General features: G+C 40.9%; 2 protein-coding genes across 21 annotated transcripts in view; both read right to left on the bottom strand.

The window, feature by feature from the left end:
* Positions 1–871: 871 nt before the first annotated feature.
* bhlhe40 (basic helix-loop-helix family, member e40) lies at positions 872–4675 on the bottom strand. The gene is made up of 5 exons (XM_061783527.1): positions 4259–4675; positions 4092–4155; positions 3863–3970; positions 3348–3471; positions 872–2847 (listed from the first exon to the last, which is right to left on the bottom strand). The coding sequence occupies exons 1-5, from the start codon at positions 4336–4338 to the stop codon at positions 1985–1987; spliced, it is 1239 nt and encodes a 412-aa protein (XP_061639511.1). The 5' UTR covers positions 4339–4675; the 3' UTR covers positions 872–1984.
* A 4094-nt stretch (positions 4676–8769) lies between these two features.
* Positions 8770–19280, bottom strand: part of itpr1b (inositol 1,4,5-trisphosphate receptor, type 1b) — a 121601-nt gene continuing 111090 nt past the window's right edge. For all 20 annotated transcript variants that reach the window (XM_061783506.1, XM_061783510.1, XM_061783512.1 and 17 more), the window contains 2 exons: positions 12066–12227; positions 8770–10023 (listed from right to left, as the gene is read on the bottom strand). In XM_061783506.1, coding sequence (XP_061639490.1) covers positions 9937–10023; positions 12066–12227 — 249 coding nt within the window. In that variant the 3' untranslated portion in view covers positions 8770–9936. The remainder of the gene's footprint in view (positions 10024–12065; positions 12228–19280) is intronic.

Here is a 19280-nt window from a genome sequence, read left to right as displayed (position 1 = left end):
ACATTTTGTCTATTCTGTGTAAATGTGGGCCTGTGAGCTGATATGCACTAGCATCCCACTAGGTGGTGCTAGTCTTCCTGTTTTTGTGGTTAAAATAAAATTGAGACCAAAGCTGATTACAGTACTGTATATCAAGTTTATAAAACTCCATTTATGTGTGTTACGAAACAAGACCAAGTTTTACTAAGATACACATGGTCGAACTTTCATTATATACTCCACTATTTCTTAAACTACTGACATCATCAGCTGCTCTTCCCCTTTTTTACATCAACATTTTTAAAAAAATGACAAAAATCAAAAGAACACTGTTCCTAACCACTGTCATTTTTTATTATTATTTTTTTGGTCACAATCCGTTAAAACATTCAACAATGGAGTAGTCGCTTCATAGTCATTCAAATCGACTATGGACAAGTGACATTTCAAAAATAACATTCAGTAAGTAAATGAATTTGATATTCAAATATTTCTGTTTCCATAAAATCTAAACTTACCTTGTGTTGCTAATCAATAGCATACATTGCAGCATCAGTTTATTTTATTAAAATCATGTAATGTTACGCCTTCCACTGGAAAAAAAAAAAAGGTCTAAACCGTTAAGAGTGCAACGGCAAGATTGACTGCATTTCGGCCAATTATTCTATTCTTATTCTTCCTTTGACATCTTTCACTATTTGATATGTTTACAGCTTGTAATCTAAGACAAGCTACTGATTTACAGTTGCTTGACTCCTTTATGGGTTATGTAAGTGTTATGTAAGCATGTGTTGCTATGGAGAGACGTCAGGATGGCCGGCCACAACACGTTACACCAACAGTCAGTGGATTCCACAGGGTTGGGGGGGGGGGGGGGAAAAACAACAACAACAACTTTATTAATACTTTAATATATATCAATAAAACTTTATAAAATGCCGACCAACAAGCGTATTATAATTCAAAATAAAAATCCCAAGTACCTCTTTCTATATAAAACAATTAACTTTTTCTTGTTTCACTTTTACATTCACTCTTTGCCACAGACACAACATTTAAAGCAAAATACATTCAAAACCCATCGTCAGTGTGTCCGCGCTAAATGAGTCAAAGGCAACGCCATAAGCGGAGCTCAGGCTTGGCTTGATCTGGAATTTGAGGGCGAACACAAGTGGGGATGAAAACAAAAGCTATGAACACGCGTGGCATAACAGCACACGACCGCCACGAACCTTCCTCGGACAGCGACGCCAGTACACTCATTAGGTCACGTATCAAAAATAGAGATGTGAAGAGTAGCATAAACAAAACAAAAAAGGACACAACTTTACAGGAGATCAGTCTAGATGCTCACATAAGTCACGTGTCACAAGGAAAACTAAAAGCATTTATGCTGACTTCCACAGATCATGAGTGACACACCTCGTACAGTGACAACGCCCTGAATTCTTGACAAACACTCATCCCACGATAGCTGGAGGATGAGTGATATGTTGTGGTCAACACAAAAAGGAATTTTGTACAAAATGAAGCAAATGGAAACAAGAAAAAAAAAAGAATAAATGATGTATAGTTGCAGTTCCGAGACAAAAACACAAACTCAGTAGATCTGTCGCTCTACAGCAGATCGGATGAGTCCAAGCAGCATGTATAATACAAGGGGCTTTTGTTGAATCCTTACATTCATTGTAGACTGGTGTGTGTGCAAATTGACAGGTCGAAATCGGACATACTTTTTGTGGGGTGGGAGCTTATGTCCCTTACATTCTGGATTAACCCTCTGACATTCAGCACAGAGTGCAGAGAAGAGACTCATTCTCACAGGTTCGCAGTGTTTCAGAGTCACGCAACAGGTGGGCATGACCCTTGAAAATCCACACGGAGGAGCAGACGATAGATGGTGGTGGACAATTTAAGAGTTCAGCACCTCTGAACGGCCACCGGCTGTTTTTCTTTTGTTTCGCCCCTTTTCCATGGAGATTTCCCCAAACACAAAAAAACTCTGTTACTCTTTAGTATCCAAGTTTAATGGGGAGACCTGTTTTAAAGCTTTGTGACGTACAGGGGAGTCCAAGGAGCTCTGGCGTGGAATTGGCGAGCCCGCCCTCTGGGACATCACCAGAGGCGGCGAGAGCGTCTCTGGGGGTAAGCTGGCCACAGAGGCGCTCATGCCAGGGTACATGACTGGCATGCCCCCGGGATACCAACACTTCTCCAGCATGGGCAGGTATGCCGCCGCTGCTGCAGCTGCGGGGGGAATGAAATAAAAGGGGAGGCAGAGCGGGTGTCGGTTGGGGGAGAAAGCCACGTAGCTGCCGGCGGCTCCGGCTGGAGGACCAGAGAGGCTTTCGTCCTCAGAGGAATCAGACCGAGACTTCTTGGCCCGAGAATCGCCCCCCTCGTTCTCGACGCCGTCAGCGGTCCACTCAGACCTCGCGCGCTTGAGCTCCCCCTCCTTCCCGTGGCCGTCCGACCGCCGGGCCGTGGGGTCACGTTTCTCGTGTTCGCCCCCGTAGCCGCTATCAGTGTCTGTGTCGCTGCCGCTCTGCTCCCCCATCCCGCCTGGGTAAGTCCTTTGAATGACGGGAACGCAGTTCTTGGACGGGCCCTTGGTGGCTCTGGAGGGCTGCTCCGCGGGTTTCTTCAGTTTCGCCGAACTCTGAAAGACGGACTCGCTGACGAGTGTGTCGCTTTGATGTTGCAGTACTTCAGAAGCCACCTTGTGGATGTGGCTGATGACATGGGACGGCATCAGGTCCTGACTATTGTCTCGGCGAGCCAGATAGTGGAGGACCTCTTTTGCGCATAGGTGGAAACCCGAGTGGAACATCTGCTCGCTGACCTCTGGGCCATCGCTGCCGTTGTCACCTGGCACAATGGCAGGAGCAACAACATTACAACAACAACCTGTGCATCGCTTGCACCAGTAAAATGTCTGAAACTAACAGATATATTCTAATATTTTCGAGGAGAAGAGCGGAACATTATGTCAGTTTACCACATTTTAATCATGCGTAATGTACATGTTCAAATTAGATACTGTTTTACCCCAATGTATCTATCTGTCTATCAAAACAGCAGCATGGTGTTTTTGGCATCCTTTTTTTTAAATTTTTATTCCACTAGGAGTGTGACAAAACAGGTTGACACAAGCATGCTTTGCCTTTTACGTGTAGAACTGTGCAAGGAAGAGTGAAAACAGCTGCGAAGGAATGCATTTAAAAGTATGGTGTCGTAAGTGTAAGTGTGCTTTCTTTTATATTGCAAATTTTCAGCTGTTGCAGGTTCTGCAACATATAACGTATATATGTAACGATCAACGGGGGGTTCACTGCATACACGCACATGTTCCGTGAGGTCTAACGTACTTATTTGGAGGCCCTTTTGCAGCTCCAAGATCTGCTGCTGCTGCTGCTCGAGCAGGCTGTTCAAGGCGTTCACGTGCTTCAGAGTGAGTTCCAGCACCACCGCTTTCTCCAAATGACCCAGCGTCTAAAAACAGGAAGACCTTCGATAAGAATGTTGATCTTTCTTATGTAACGCATTCTGCAGCCAAACAGAGGACAAGCCTCGAACACCCGGGGAGTCATGCAATGCAATCCACTTCGACGTGACGCCTGGCAGATTTCAGTCCTAGACATGAGGATCTAAGTCCCCCCCCCCCCCCCCAAAAAAACCCACATTAAATGCATAAACTACATCCTTTTTTAAGTAAAAAAATACATTGTATACAAAAACTTTATAGCTACACTATATATATATATATATATATATATATATATATATATATTTGTACTTGTAAATTGAACTTTTATGAACTTAAACACACCACGAGGTGTGTGTTTGCTTCACAGGCGTGCAATAAAGTAAAATAAACACTCACTGTAAGCTTGAGGTGCTCTGGTAGCAAATCTTTGAGCTGGGCAATGCATTCGTTGATTCGGTCTCGTCTTTTCTTTTCGATGAGTCGATGTGGCAACTTGTAGGTCTCCTGCAGGTATAAGTAAAATGTATTCTATTGAGTTTTCATTGAAGAAGGGCAAGAAAGAAAAATAAAAATAAAATAAGTTAAATTGTCATTAAATGACAACATGTAGGAAGTTGAAAATTACCCTGCTGTCATCCCCGCGTTTCACGCCCCTTCGTGATTTATACACGTAAATTGGAAAATCCATCCTTTGGAGAAAAGTGAATTATCGTTATAGTCCAAAATTCTGGCTAAAATGTGACGATTATCCATTTGATTGCGTTGTATAACAGTATGTTACATCATCCTTACCCCTGCATGTCAGCGATATCCAGCGACGGGTGTTTGGGCACACACGGCGGCGGCGGTTGCGCCCTCGTAATCCCCTCCATGTTGTTCAAAAACAAAGAGGAGGGGAAAAAAAAAAAAGCAAAATACGAGCAAAAGAAACGATCCGAAGCAAAGAAAACCGATGTCCGTATTCCGCGTGTCGTCTCCTGAGAGCTTCAAGTTGCGGACAGCGCTTTTGCGTGTTTGTCCCCCCACATCCCCCCGCCCGGCCACACACTCAAGTCACTCACTCACTCTTTGCGCGCACTGCTCGGCTGCTGGGTCTCGATTGCCAGACTGAGTGCGCGCGAGGCTCGCTGCTTGACGTGTGGAACAAGTCCTGTGACTGCAGGCACGTCCGAACACACTGCGCGACTGTGAAGTCCATCACATGAGCCTCACGCGTTGGACGGCAACCCCCCCCCCCGCCCCCTCCCTCCCTTCCTTCCTCCCTTCCTTCCTGTGCGTGCATTCACGCACGCGGGCACGCGCACGCGCGCACGCACGCCGTAGGCCTGCCTGCCGCCGATCGCCCCCCGCGGGTGTGCAAGCCTTTTTAATTGTAATTTCATTTTGGAACAAAACAAACAAACAAAAAACGGATTTCATTTGAACGTACCACATTACACTTCAAGATTAAGAGATGGTAAACATGTTATTTTGACAACGGTGGCGAGCTTCCAAGTGGTTGTGTGACTGCCAGACATTTGAGGGTTTGGCAGCACGCTTTCGTTTGCAATGTGTTTTATGCTTGCTGTCACGAATATGATAACGCCGAAACCGGACCTGCTTGTCCCGATGAGCGTGTCACGTTGCCTCCCGAGTGCGAACGAGAAAAACAACCTCGGTACCCCAACCCCCCCACCTCCCGGAGGGCTTGCACGTCACGAGATCACAGAGCAGCGTTTACCCTTTTGATGCTCGTCATTCATTCTTCAACGCACACATTTTGATTTCCTTTTAGTTTGCATTTGAAGGCGCGCTCGTCAAGAGGCTCTAAGCAGATAGCCGTGTTTTGGTTTCGAAATACATGCAATAGGGTCGACGATAAGTGCTGAAAACATACGCAAAGGTTTATAAGAATATAGTGCTGAATTGTAGAGAAATAGCTTGACCTTTTTCAACATTTGAATTGCCTTAATTTTGTGGACGGGGCTAAAACACAGCCCCCCGTGACATCACGAGGCCGACGTCATTTAATTTTGGCTAGGCTGCTCAGTCGTGAGTTAGCTGTGCTACGCTTCCACAACAAGGCCCATTTACCACTCCGCCGTGCAGTTAGCTCGCTAAAACGCGTCTTCGCTAGATGCGTCAATTTACAGAAGTGACGTTTGAACGGGGCAGCGCTACCTGGGCTTCCTCCTGCCGTGCCGCTGTCGTCAAGGAAGCCGGGTTCGGCTGTGACGTTACGTCGCCAACGACGACGGTAAGTTGACTTGTGTGCTTATTTTCATGATTACAGTCCACCATAACCATTCAATTTTGAAGTTAAGCCTACGAACGTGAAACCTGACTTTATATACTTAACTTTTTTTTTTCCTTTTTTTTCTCAATTCATTCAAATTTGGTAGGCTTGTTAACACTACTCTTCTCTGTGGTGTGTTGATTTTTGTGGGCCTGCCACCCCCGTTTTGACATCCTGCATTTATTAGCATTTTTTAACTCAAGAGCATGGGCCATAGGGATATTTCGGTTTAAAGCTGCAAAGACTCTCATTAAAAACAAATAAATATTACAAAAAATATATATATATCGTGAAATACTTATGCATTATTAATATGTATACAATACATATTCGTATTGAGTAATAGGAGACTAGTAGTAATTTATGAGAGTAACTGATATTATTCTGAAAAGTACACACAACCCAACTTTTTAAAAAAACTTTTATTTAGGTGCAATTTTTGATGAACTATTTTGTGCAAAACGTTCAATTTAATCGTCGTTAAAGTTGTATGTTTTTATTTTCTTATTTGAGGTGCAGTGTTAATGTTTAAACTGCATAACGCTACAGTGGCTTAGAATAATATTAAACATACTTTTTTTTAGGATTAAAACCTCTGTCTCGTTTTGGATGAATACCTGGGCCGACTACGCTACTGTATTTTAATGTTGGTTAGGATGGTGATACTACTTGTGATACTAAGTTTTTTTTTATTTTTTTTTTAGGTGGCACTTGGTTTAAAAACTTTGAGAACCATTGGCCTAAGGTGCTTCAAATTGGCAATAAAATGTCAGTTAGTTTAGATTCAAGGAGTATCAATTGTACATTTTCTTTCCAGTTTGAAACAGTTCCCAGGCGTCTGAATAACACGTTTTATCAAAATACCCCAAGGGTCAAGAATTAGAAAATATTTCATTTTATTTTCTTGTCTTGCTGAAATCACACCATTTTTCGGGTTTTCATGCAAGCAAGCTAACTAGTCCTCGTCCTGTGCCATATACTGCTGGGCCAATGGCAATCCTGCGTTTGTTACTATGACGACAAGGGGAGGAGCTTGAGCTTTTCGACTAGTCAGCCTCATCCAGCTGCCTCTCGTCATCTTGCTAGCAAGCAGTGTTGGGAAGATTACTTTGGAAATGTAGTTGGTCGCAATTACAAGTTACCCTATTGAACATGTGATAGTAGTGTAACTATGTCAATTACTTTCTCAAAGTAATTCATTACATTTTTATTACTTTTTAAAATTTTGAACAAATGCATCAACAGGACTTTTGGATGCTTCCTCTACAAAAGTGGATTAAAACCATATTTGTTCTTTACACAAATAATAAGCTGCTAACAAAACATGATGAAATGTAAATACATACTAAAAATGTGTTTTTTGCTTTGTGTGTTTCCTGTGGAAAACTACCATACCATATCATGTTGACCTAATGACAAATGTGCACAATTTAAACAATATCGCTTCAAATAACAACCAAGATAAATGAATGTTCCATAAAAAAATCAAAAGTATAAAAATGAAACTGTTCAAAAGTTAAGGTTATTTCATATGTTCCAAAGTGCAACTATGTCCAACCTTTTTAAAATCTCAGACAAATTAATAGATTGCACCACAAGGTGGCCGTTTGATTTCCATCCATCCATCCATCCATCCATCCATCCATTTTCTGAGCCGCTTCTCCTCACTAGGGTCGCGGGCGTGCTGGAGCCTATCCCAGCTGTCATCGGGCAGGAGGCGGGGTACACCCTGAACTGGTTGCCAGCCAATCGCAGGGCACATAGGAACAAACAACCATTCGCACTCACAGTCATGCCTACGGGGAATTTAGAGTCTCCAATTCATGCATGTTTTTGGGATGTGGGAGGAAACCGGAGTACCCGGAGAAAACCCACGCAGGCACGGGGAGAACATGCAAACTCCACACAGGCGGGGCCGGGGATTGAACCCGGGTCCTCAGAACTGTGAGGCTGACGCTCTAACCAGTCGGTCACCGTGCCGCCCCCGTTTAATTTCAAAACTGGAAAAATATGTCATGTTTAAAACTACAGCAGAACGGCACATGACCAGAGAGAGCCAATTAAAAACGTCGACTTTAGAAGGAGGAGGTGATATGGAAAAAATATGACCTTTTGCAGCTATTTTTCAAATCCTAAAATTACAATCATGGACATTTCCCAAAGCAACTGTAATTTAATTACACATTTTCTACCAGTAATTTAATAGATTAAAATGACATCAGTGTTGTAATAAAATTATATAGTCTAGTCAAATGTAATTAGTTACTCCCCAACACAATTGAATGCATAACAGTGGGCTGGATCTTGCCAGCAAGTGTGTGCATTCCGGCTGGCGTTTGGCCGTCTGTGCTTCAGGGTCGCACAATGGGCTGGCTTTAGTCATCTTGCCGGCAAGTGTGTGTTGCTTTTACTTGGGGAAGCAGAGCCCAGAGTGTGGATAAAAAGCGAGTGCCCGTGAAGACAATAAAAGTATTTGTAACTCACGGAGGCAGAAGTACATACACTATACTATACTATACTGTCTATTTGACGCTTAGACACCACCATTTGTAAATTAGCCGAAAGTGCAGAACGGCTTGCCGACAAACACGTTTCCAGTAATATAGGCAGATGAGAAAATATTTACATGGTTGTTTAATTTTACACTTGATGGATGTACAGGTACACCACAATTCATACAATATATTAAAAAGTCAGTTTTCCATAATATGTCCCCTTTAATTTATTAACCATTATAGATTTTTTTACCAATTGTCTACTGCTCTGTTTGTTCAACTCTGGTATTTATTACCGTTAAATAACAGTTATGACATTGGAATAAAAAACAAACAAAAAAAAACAAACAAAAAAAAAACAGTAACCGCATCTTGCAGACGTTAGAAGATGACACACAAAATCAGTCATTTTCAATGTGGAGAGGCTAATGTATGATATTGTATGCAGGTGTAAGAAATGGCAATCATTATTAAATAAGCCATCTTTATATTACCATGTTTTATATCTAAAAATATGACAACAGAATGCAAAATAGAAGATAATTAGATTCATTTTAATAAATAATTCTACTGTAATATACAAATTGACAGGACCTTGATTTTTTAAAAATTATTTCTAACAATCCTATAAAGTAACAATTATTCTTGTCTATACAAATGCAAAGGCAACCAATACACTTTACACATACATACAGTAAAAAATGCAACAATGGTATGAAGACATACGATAGCATCCATCCATCCATTTTCTGTGTCGCTTATCCCTACTAGGGTCACGTGTGAGCTGGATGTGAAAATTAATTGAGAACAAGAACAGTCACAAAGCGAGCGTGTTTGCAGCAACAGAGAAGAAATCATGATTTATAATTGTTTCGATAAGAATGACACAAACTTTCCGTAAACCATAAGAGGGTGAGTGACTCTTAATAAATTATACAACACAGGTATACTTGACTGATCATTCAGTGTATATAGTCTGTACTGAGAGAAATAACAATAGATAGTTATTACTGAGAATGACACTTGCATTTACACAGGTGAAGGAAAACTATATTACATACAATATAGCATGTTTATGCAACACATTCTTATTGAGTGCAGTGCACTTAATTTAAAGTAATAATACAAAAAGAAAACTTGAGGAGGTCAGCTTATTAAGTATACAGTAATCTCAACAATTGTGCGGGTAAAATCAAAATCAAGTCCCTATTTTATCCAGTAAGACTTAAATAGGTTAACACTGGGAAATAAGATGTTTTATGGAACTCAAATCCACATGCGATTGCATATTTAAGTTTATATATTGCACAAAATACCACAACAAATAATACTGCTTGTTCAGTCTAAAATAGATACGTAATTTAAAATGGAGGGTGATGAAACTGGACAAATTCATCATCCTCTCCAATGAGCAAGTGCAACCAGTAAATGACACACATAAATAAACCCAGCGTAATATTACATGAAAACATTTGGCACAAACTTCTTTTTGGACAAGAAAGAACAGGTTGGGTGAGTGTCAATGTTCTGAGTGAGATCTGTACACAGTAGACCTACACACCATATTATGACTACAACTATATTACAGCTTCCTTCTAAGTAAGTGTACTCACACTGGTCACGTGCAACCTCGAAGTAAGAACTGCTCTGTCCAGACAATAAGGCTCATGCTGAGGCGCTTGAGGCTCCGTCCGGTGAGCCTACGCAGGCTGCTGGGGGTTTACGTTCATGTGCTGTGGGTGTCCCAGCAGGCCAATCCGCTGCTTTTGCTTCCTCTGTTCGGTCATCTTGAAGATGACAAAGTGGATGCGTAGGGGGAAAAAAACAGTTGAAATCAATAAGTGTCCTCTGCACAAGTGCAAATACTGTACTTTAAAGTAAACCAGTCTTTTCTGTACACTACTATCATATATAGTGCATTTGTCATCTGACGCAAGCTGCGCAATATGCAACACTAATACTGAAAACCACTCATATCAGCTTTTGAGAGTCAAAGCACACGCTTTCTGTTAAGAGTCAACTATGTGCTAGATTATTTGCACGTTGACACAAAAGCTACAGTCTTGCCCTAACATTTTGACAGTGTTTCAAACGTTATGTTTCACTAACTAGCTGCTGCTTTGGCTTTCATTTTTGTAATTCACATTGTCCCTAGGTTGTTGTCACGAGCATTTGGAGTCATTTATCTAACTTACAAAACATCAAATCAGACATTCTCAGAATTAAATGTCAGCATTGTAAAAACTGAATGTTGAAATGGGATGTATTTACTAAATGAACAGTATTTAGAATTTTTTAAATGATCATTCCATCCATGTGGTCACTGATGGTGTAGTGGTACAGTCGCCTGACTCCGGTGCACGTAGCGTGGGTTCAGTTCCCACTCGGTGATAGTGTGAACGTGAGTCTATATAGTTGTCTGTCTCGAGATGTGCCCTATGACTGACTGGCGACCACTTCAGGGTACAGTCTGCCTTTCGCCCGAATTAAACTGGGATCGGCTCCAGTGCCCTGCAACCGTGAATCGGGCTGTCCCAGCTGACCCTGGACTGGTTGTCAGCCAATCACAGGACAGATTAAGACAAACGAACCGTACACACCAAAGGAGAATTTAGCGTCTTTAGTGAACCTAACTTGCATGTTTTTGAAATATAGGAAGAAACCGGAGTACCTGAAGAAAACCGATGTGTGTACAAGAAGGAAGGCTTGAACTCGGATTCAATCCCAAAGCTTGGAACTGTGAAGCGGATGTGCTAATCACTCTTCACTGTCCCAGCTAAATTATTATTATTTTTGAAAATTATATTTTCAGTCTATAATCAAAACAAAACATTATTTGAAATGTTGAGGCAATAAAGTTAGTGAAACAAAGCTGAAGTCACAGAAACCTTCTGCCACAATCGTGTATCAAAAGTGAAAAGACAAAGTGCTCTTGTGTCCTTTAGGAGAAATACGATTTGTTGATAAACACCAGTTCAATTAATAATGGACTTAATCTGAAACTGTTGTCTTTTGCGCTTTTAAATTAGAAGATTTAGGATTGTAAGAGAAGTTAACTAATCAATCCATAGCAAATGAAAGCCAAAGGATTCAAATACTTTTGTTTTTTTTTGTTTTTATAGATTTTAAATTAAAATAAGCCCCTACATCACAAGTGTTCAGCAACACCATCATTTCCTCCTGTCTGGGTCAAAAGGTCTCAGTGACATTCACTTCCTCACATGCGGTTCTCATTTCAAGTGTAAAGCATTGTACAATTCTGTGTACTAGAAAAACAAGATTGCAAAAATTGTGCAACACTAGCGCACGCATGACCTTGTCAAACAACTGAATGGCTTCAAAAATTCTGTTTGAATTAGAATTCCAGAGATTGCTAAATTATGTAAAATGCAGCAGCAACACTGAGTTGAAAACAAACAAAAAAAAGAGCCTGCGAGTAATTGTATTTAATAATCTTACATGTAAAGTGATTGCTGTCCAAATTGAGACCAAAACATGTTCATGTTCTCCACATCATGAAGTTCAGAGACATCACAGACAAATACATGAAAGCGCCACATGTTCACGGTTCGGCATTTATGAATTTGCCTATTCACTGATTTTTCTGGAACCAACCCTCCGATAGTTGCTGAAAAACTCCCTTTATTTGCTGTGTTTGTGCTCAGGCCAAATCAATAATGTTTGGCAACATCTGGTGGCATCTACAGGATGTTTCACTATCTCGTGGCATTCATAGCCAATTACAAACCTTTTTAGGGAGGCGGCGCATCATTTACTCACTGATTTCCGCTATTTGTGGCAGGGCTCATCGTAATTAAGTCCAACCAACCTGTTCCTTGAGCTCGGTCAGCTGGCCAGAGAGGTTGGACACAAGTTTCATGGTGGACTCGAGCTTTTCCTGGAGGCTTCGGATTTCATTCTGCTCCCCATCTGCATCACTGCTGACCAATGACATGGCCCTCATCCGGGGAAACCAGTCCAGGTTGTGCTCCTGGTATACAGAAATCTGGCAGGTCATGTCCATCATAATGGCACACATACTGTATATCAGATTAATGTTGCGTGATTTTCCTCTGTGGGCTTGCTGAATATGCTAAAGCAAACACATATTCAGTAATAAATACTAATACTGTACTAACAGATGAAGTAGTGATTACATTCATCTCAAACAGTTTCAGTATTTCAAGCAGCACATAATAGAACATTTAGAGAATGAAGAGACTTGAAGTCGAGCTTGAGGACTTTCTAATGGTCTTGGATTGTGACAGTTATTATTTTGCAAACACAAGAGTAGAGGAAATAAATGTTGGAAGTGTAGCGTTGAAGTTTCAAAGAGGTTTCACAAAATTATGGCAATGATCATTTCGGAACTACAGTATACAGTACGTGTCTGTGTAGATTCTCAGTCATCCAGCTCCAGGTAATCCACAAAGGATGAATCAAGGCAACTATACAAACAAGTACAGTTGCCTCAACTCAACCTTTGCAGAATCAGAACTACAGCAATTGTAAGGAAAATGTCAGATATGGTTAAGGCATTGTTATGGCATGGGCATGTATAGGTGCCAGGACAGGCTTACTTGCTGTTTACTGACGATGTAACTACTGACAGAAGTAGCAAGACGGCATGCTTTTCACTTGAAATGAAAAAGGAAGGCATCGATACCTGCAAACAAGCAGCAAATGAAGGTGACTACGAAGGACTTTCATCAAGTACTACGGTAAATATCAAGTACTAAATATCAACAAACAAATAACTACTGTAAATGTCAACGGTTATTTCCAATGTCCAAATACTATTGATGCCTTGAAAATTGCGGTTCACTGCATAAAAAAGGCTCCAATTCCCATATTATTGTGAAACCTCCTAAATTTACACGAAAAGTCCACACTACAATTAAATTAAATGTTGAGCTATTTTCAAATCTATCTGACGGTGGTAAAAACACTGCAAATATTTCCAACTGGCTGGTGTAAAATTATTACTGGTAATAATCTTGTTTTAATAATCAATATACAATAATAACTCACTAAATGTAAATTACTGACCAAAATTATTGTGACAATATTTGATTGTAGTAGACCAGGGGTCACCAACATGGTACATCCGGGCACAAGGTAGCCCCAAATGACCACATGAATTGCCTGTGGGCCTGCTCAAAAAATAGCTCATCAGTGATGGGACATTGTGATTTCCAGGGATTGTTGTATAAGTGATCATTTGAAATAGTAAACACTTTATGGAAATAAAGTGCTGCATATTGATATTGATCAGTTTCCTACCGTGTTAAATGACTGTTGATAAGTATTGTGGAAAATTATCACCACGATCACTCTTCAAATAGATGAATATCATTATTAATAATAAGATATAATGAAAAATATTTTAAACAAATTAGAAATTTCCGAAATGCGTATCAAACTAGTATCCATTTGCATTAATCAGTTCCCAAGAAGAAAAAAAGGTTTGTGATCACTGGACTAGACTATTTAACCCATCTCAGTCAAAAGGGCAACTTGGGTGAATTCTTTCATGCTTCTATTCTATCTCTTTGGCTGACTTGACCACCACATGCCGTTATAAATTGTAAGTCCCTAATGCCGTTGCTGTCTGAACCTACCCCTAAATTGGCCACGAGTCATGTGAAGGAGTCAATCATTAACCCTTCAACAGATTTTCCCCACACAACCATGTCACTGCCACGAGACCTTTACAACTAATGCACAGAAGGGTGCAGCCACTGAGAAATGTCCCTTGTATATTTGGAGATATGGGGCACAAGTGAAATACAACCGCATTCAGAATAACACAAGTGTGACTACAGCTAAAAATATGGAAAATACTGTAGCTTCCATTTCCATAGACAAAATGCATTAGGAGAACTAGACACTCTATCCCCCCCAGAAAAAGGAGGAAAAAGGAACATTAGCATGAAGGGGCGCCGTCTTCTGTATAAGACAACATGACTTCCTCAAGTATCCTGATATACAGTAACCCGATCCATGATCCCTGATATGCAATAAATAAGGTCAACATGGGTGGCGGCACAGTGGTTGACTATTTAGCACATCTACTTCACCGTTCTGAGGACCGACGTTCAAATCCCGGCCCCGCCTGTGTAGAGTTTGCATGCGCTCCCCGTGCCTGCGTGGGTTTTCTCCAGGTACTCCGGCTTCCTCCCACATCCCCAAAACATGCATGGTAGGCTGATTGAAGACTTCAAAATGCCCGTAGGTGTGAATGTGAGGATAAGGGGTACGGAAAATGGATGTAAGGTGAACATGATAGGATAAGACACATCTAATGATCCTTGTGCCACCATGTTTCACTGTTATTCTATGAGCCATTGAAACAGTTTTCAATTTTCTTCCATTCAGTGTTTGAGAACACTTTAGCTGAGCGCCCTATCATTTTTCAGCACTTCTGTTTTCCTCACTCCTTCAACTTTTAATAAAAGTTCAATGTTCTTCTGACAATAACTAGAATCATCCAATGTACGCTGATTTTCAGAGAGTAATTCACCACAACACATACAGTATGTAAAATATTTGTCTTCATCCCTAAATAATGGCCACTTGTTTTTTTCATGTCATGACTGATGTTACTCAACTACAGTACACCTACTAGTGAACTACTAAATTATTTGACATGTAGAAATATAAAATCTACCAAGAACAGTGATTGATCTAGTTAGTAATGTTGGACTGTTATTTTAAACACAATTGTGTGTATCCACAAAACAAACAGGTGAAGGGGAATCACATGATACTAAGATAACAAGTAGCACACGCTCATTGTGAAAGAAGAAGGGAAATGCCATGCGCAGGCTCCATTTCCAGGACGTGAATGAAGCCTAGGTTACAGAGGTTTTTACACACAGAGTATCCGAGAGCATTCCTAACTGTACTTCAAAAGGAAAAACAAGTTAAATATCTCATGAATGTTATGCAGTCAACACTATTTTAATATTGCATTATGCTTCCCACTTTTAATTCTCCACATATTCTAAAAAACAGTAAAGACGAATGAAAATATTTACTTGACAAGCCTTATAAATTCTGACAAATAGCCAACAGCATGTGTATATATGCTAATTGTGTAACTTTTACAGTTGAATAGTACAGACATGACTTCAGACTATCCTAGTGAGTCAATGGTAATGACAACTATCGTCATTATTAAAGTTGCAAGAAACAGGATGCTTTGTGGTTAAACTGGCAAGAGAGAAGAAAAAAATCATCCGACAAGATACTTGACTGTAGCAGCACTCTTTGTCAACAAATATGCCCAAAATACCTACAAAACTGACCACTGTATAAAGACATTATTTTAGTATGCAGGGGAACACCAACAGTTTTTTTTTTTTTTTTTATACTGAGAGAAGATGCTGGGTTTCACATACGCAATGAAAATGAGGGCAGCGAGTGATTACGAGTAATCATTTTACATTGTATACGTGACACTTCACACTGACTCCCCCACTACTGACGTCAATCTAAGTCATTGTCAGAGTAGTCGGTTTTTTTAATAGTATCTCTCCAGATGCTTCTTCCACAATATTTCATCACTGAATAAAATGAATCAAAGTAGGAGACAGACCTTAATAGATACTGTTTCTGATGCAAATCACAAATAGGCACAATTTCGACACAATCCCGTCCAAAAGTATTGGAATAGTGAGGTAAATTTATTTATTTTTTGCTGTAGATTTAAATCATTTGTGTTTGACAACAAAAGATAAATAGGAGATGAAATCAACATTACAGCTTTTATTTCCAGACACTTAACATCTGGATCTGATACGCAACCTGGAAGAAACCAATCCATCCATCCGTTTTCCAAGCCGCTTCTCCTCACTAGGGTCGCAGGCGCGCTGGAGCCTATCCCAGCTAACATCGGGCAGGAGGCGGGGTACACCCCGAACTCGTTGCCAGCCAACCGCAGGGCACATACAAACAAACAACCATTCGCACTCACATTCACACCTACGGGCAATTTTAGAGTCTCCAATTCATGCATGTTTTTGGGATGTGGGAGGAAACCGGAGTGCCCGGAGAAAACCCACGCAGGCACGGGGAGAACATGAACCCTGGTCCTCAGAACCGTCAGGCTGACGCTCTAACCAGTCGGCCACCGTGCCGCCCTGGAAGAAACCATTTTTTTTAATCCACCCATTTTTCATGTGGGCAAAAAGTATTGGAACATGACTGACTGGTGTGCTTTGTTGACCAGGTGTATTAACGTGTGCATATTGCTACAGATGCAGTATGTTTTGATAGTTGAACTTGGCTGTAAAAGTTTTTTTGCCCTGACCAACCAATGAGAGGACAGAGAAATGCCAGGGCTCGCTAGCTGGCCCTGAGAGGCGAATTTGAAATCTGATTGGTTAAAGAAACATCCCCGTTGCTAATCTAGTTTAAATTACATCGGCCAGCACTACTGTGCCCTGGGAAGATTACTGTAGACTGACATGGCAGCACATAGAGGCTGAAATAGGACTCGACCAAAATATCTACCATATACATAGTGAAAGTAGTTCAGGCAAGAGAAACACTATGAAACACTATAAATATAATAGACCAATGGGAGTAAATTAATACAATTTCATTGAACAAATGTTGGAATTTAGGTTGTAAATGTAAGGCAGTGCTTCTGGTTGTGTTTAGGATAGCAGAGAAGGCCTTGCTAGTGACGCGGCGATCAGAGTTCCACATTTGTTACGTCTCGCTTCGACTATTGTAACCGGGTACTTTCTGGTCTTCCCATGTCTATATTAAAAGCCTACAGTTAGTACAAAACACTGCAGATTTTTGACGAGGACAAGAAAGTTCGATCATATTACTCCGATACTGGCCAACTTGGATTGGCTCCCGGTCCACTTGAGATCTGATTTATGGTTTTGTTACTTACTCATAAAATATTCCATGGCTAAGAGCCCTCCTATCTCGCTGACTTAGCAGCACTGTGTGTTCGGTCCAGAAACCTAAGCTTGCAACACACCTGTCTTTTGGTGACTCTAGGAGGCAGAAAGAAGTCGCCAGGCTGTAGAGTATTTTGGATTCGGGCTCCAGTACTCTGGAATGGCGGATATTAGAGCTGCTACCTCAGTAGAACTGCTGAAATCTCAACGTAAGACTTTATTTTTGAAGCCCTTTGAGAGACTTTTGTGATTAAGGGCTATACAAATAAACTTGATTTGATTTGCTGGCCCTGATGGCTCACCACTACAATAGCCATGGCAGATCCCTTTTGTCCAAAAAATAAAACATTACCACATTTACATGTACAGAGCTGTCAAGTTATCCCTTTAACCACTTGATTTGTACCAGTTAGCAACTAGCATGAAACAAAACCAACTTCCTTGAAAAAATATACAGCTATAGAGGAAGGTCCGACAAGATCTGACACCGTGAAAGACAGTACGATTTGCCAGACTAAATTTGGCGACTACACTTCAAAATCAGATTAGCAACCCTCAGACTTAATTTCCCCCTCATCCACTTTAGTTCCTCTTTTTGCAGGGCTGATTATTATTGATTACTTTTTCCCAATCCCTGCTAATGCCAAGATACCATCGTGGAGTCACTCGAAGATTTCCTCTATGGAACTTTTGATCGCTTCGTCATGCAAGCTTGCGGATCCCACTGTGACAACCCTAGCAACCCGCTGAAAAGACGGAAGGCTAACTCGTCCACTAGCACCGAAGATCTACTACCCAGCTCACCCGACGCCCATATTCAAGTCCTCTCCTCCTTTGACAAGAAACTATCACTTCCTCATCTATTACACCAAGATATTCAGCAGCTCAAAACCATCTTGGAGTTCACGCACCAGGAAGTCAAAGAGCTGAAGGACCTGAAGGACGACAATGCCGAACTTCATTTCGCCATGAAAGCGATGACAATGGAAGGAGAAGTTCTCAAGAAAGAAAACAAGAAAATCAAAGAAGCAATGCTGGATTTACAGTAAAGAAGAATGCGGGGATAACCTCCTCTTTTCCGGCATTTCCGAGAGTACACCTGAAAATCCAGAGGCTCAAGTAAGAAACTGACATCGCGAAAAATCCTGAAACAGACACTCGCCAACATTACCTTCCACTGAATACACAGACTCGGAGGACCGTGAGCAGGGAATCAGTTTTTAACTGTAGGATTCCAATTTCTCGTATTCTTTGTCTATTAGGTGATTTAAAAGGTATAGCTCTTCCAAATAAACATGTTCAAAGCAAAGCAAAGCAAATTTATTTATATAGCGCATTTCATACACAAGGTAACTCAATGTGCTTTAAATGATAAAAAGCATTTAAAAATAAAGAAAACACACCTTATAAACATTTAAAACAAAGAGGAAATAAAATAAAATAAAAACAATTAAAACTGTGTACAGTGCAAGAAATATTTTAAAGTGGAAATGCTCTTAAAAAGCATGGGAAAAAAGAAGAGTTTTTAACCTGGACTTAAAAACATTCACACTTGGGGCTGATGTCACTTCTGTTGGCAATTTATTCTCTTTATGTGCAGCATAATAGCTAAATGCTGCTTCACCATGTTTGCTTTGGACTCTCTGCTCCACTATTTGACCTGAGTCTGTCTATCTCAGAGCCCTACTGGGTTTATATGCCATTAGCATTTCATTTATGTATTCAGGACCTAAGAGTCTCTGCTAGGATGAAGGGCAAAGTTTATAAAACAGTGGTGAGGCCAGCCATGATGTATGGATTAGAGACAGTGGCACTGAAGAGAAAACAGGAAGCAGAGCTGGAGGTGGCGGAAATGAAGATGTTGAGGTTCGCTCTCGGAGTGACCAGGTTGGATAAAATTAGAAATGAGCTCATCAGAGGGACAGCCAAGGTTCGATGTTTTGGAGACAAAGTTAGAGAGAGCAGACTTCAATGGTTTGGACACGTCCAGAGGAGAGAGAGTGAGTATATTGGTAGAAGGATGATGAGGATGGAGCTGCCAGGCAAGAGAGCTAGAGGAAGACCAAAGAGAAGGTTGATGGATGTCGTGAGGGAAGACATGATGGCAGTTGGTGTTCGAGAGG

Source organism: Phyllopteryx taeniolatus, chromosome 9 (genome assembly GCF_024500385.1).
Source record: "Phyllopteryx taeniolatus isolate TA_2022b chromosome 9, UOR_Ptae_1.2, whole genome shotgun sequence".
Lineage (NCBI taxonomy): Eukaryota > Metazoa > Chordata > Actinopteri > Syngnathiformes > Syngnathidae > Phyllopteryx > Phyllopteryx taeniolatus.
The sequence above is the reverse complement of the archived record's forward strand: the minus strand, read 5'-3'. Positions and strand labels throughout refer to the sequence as shown.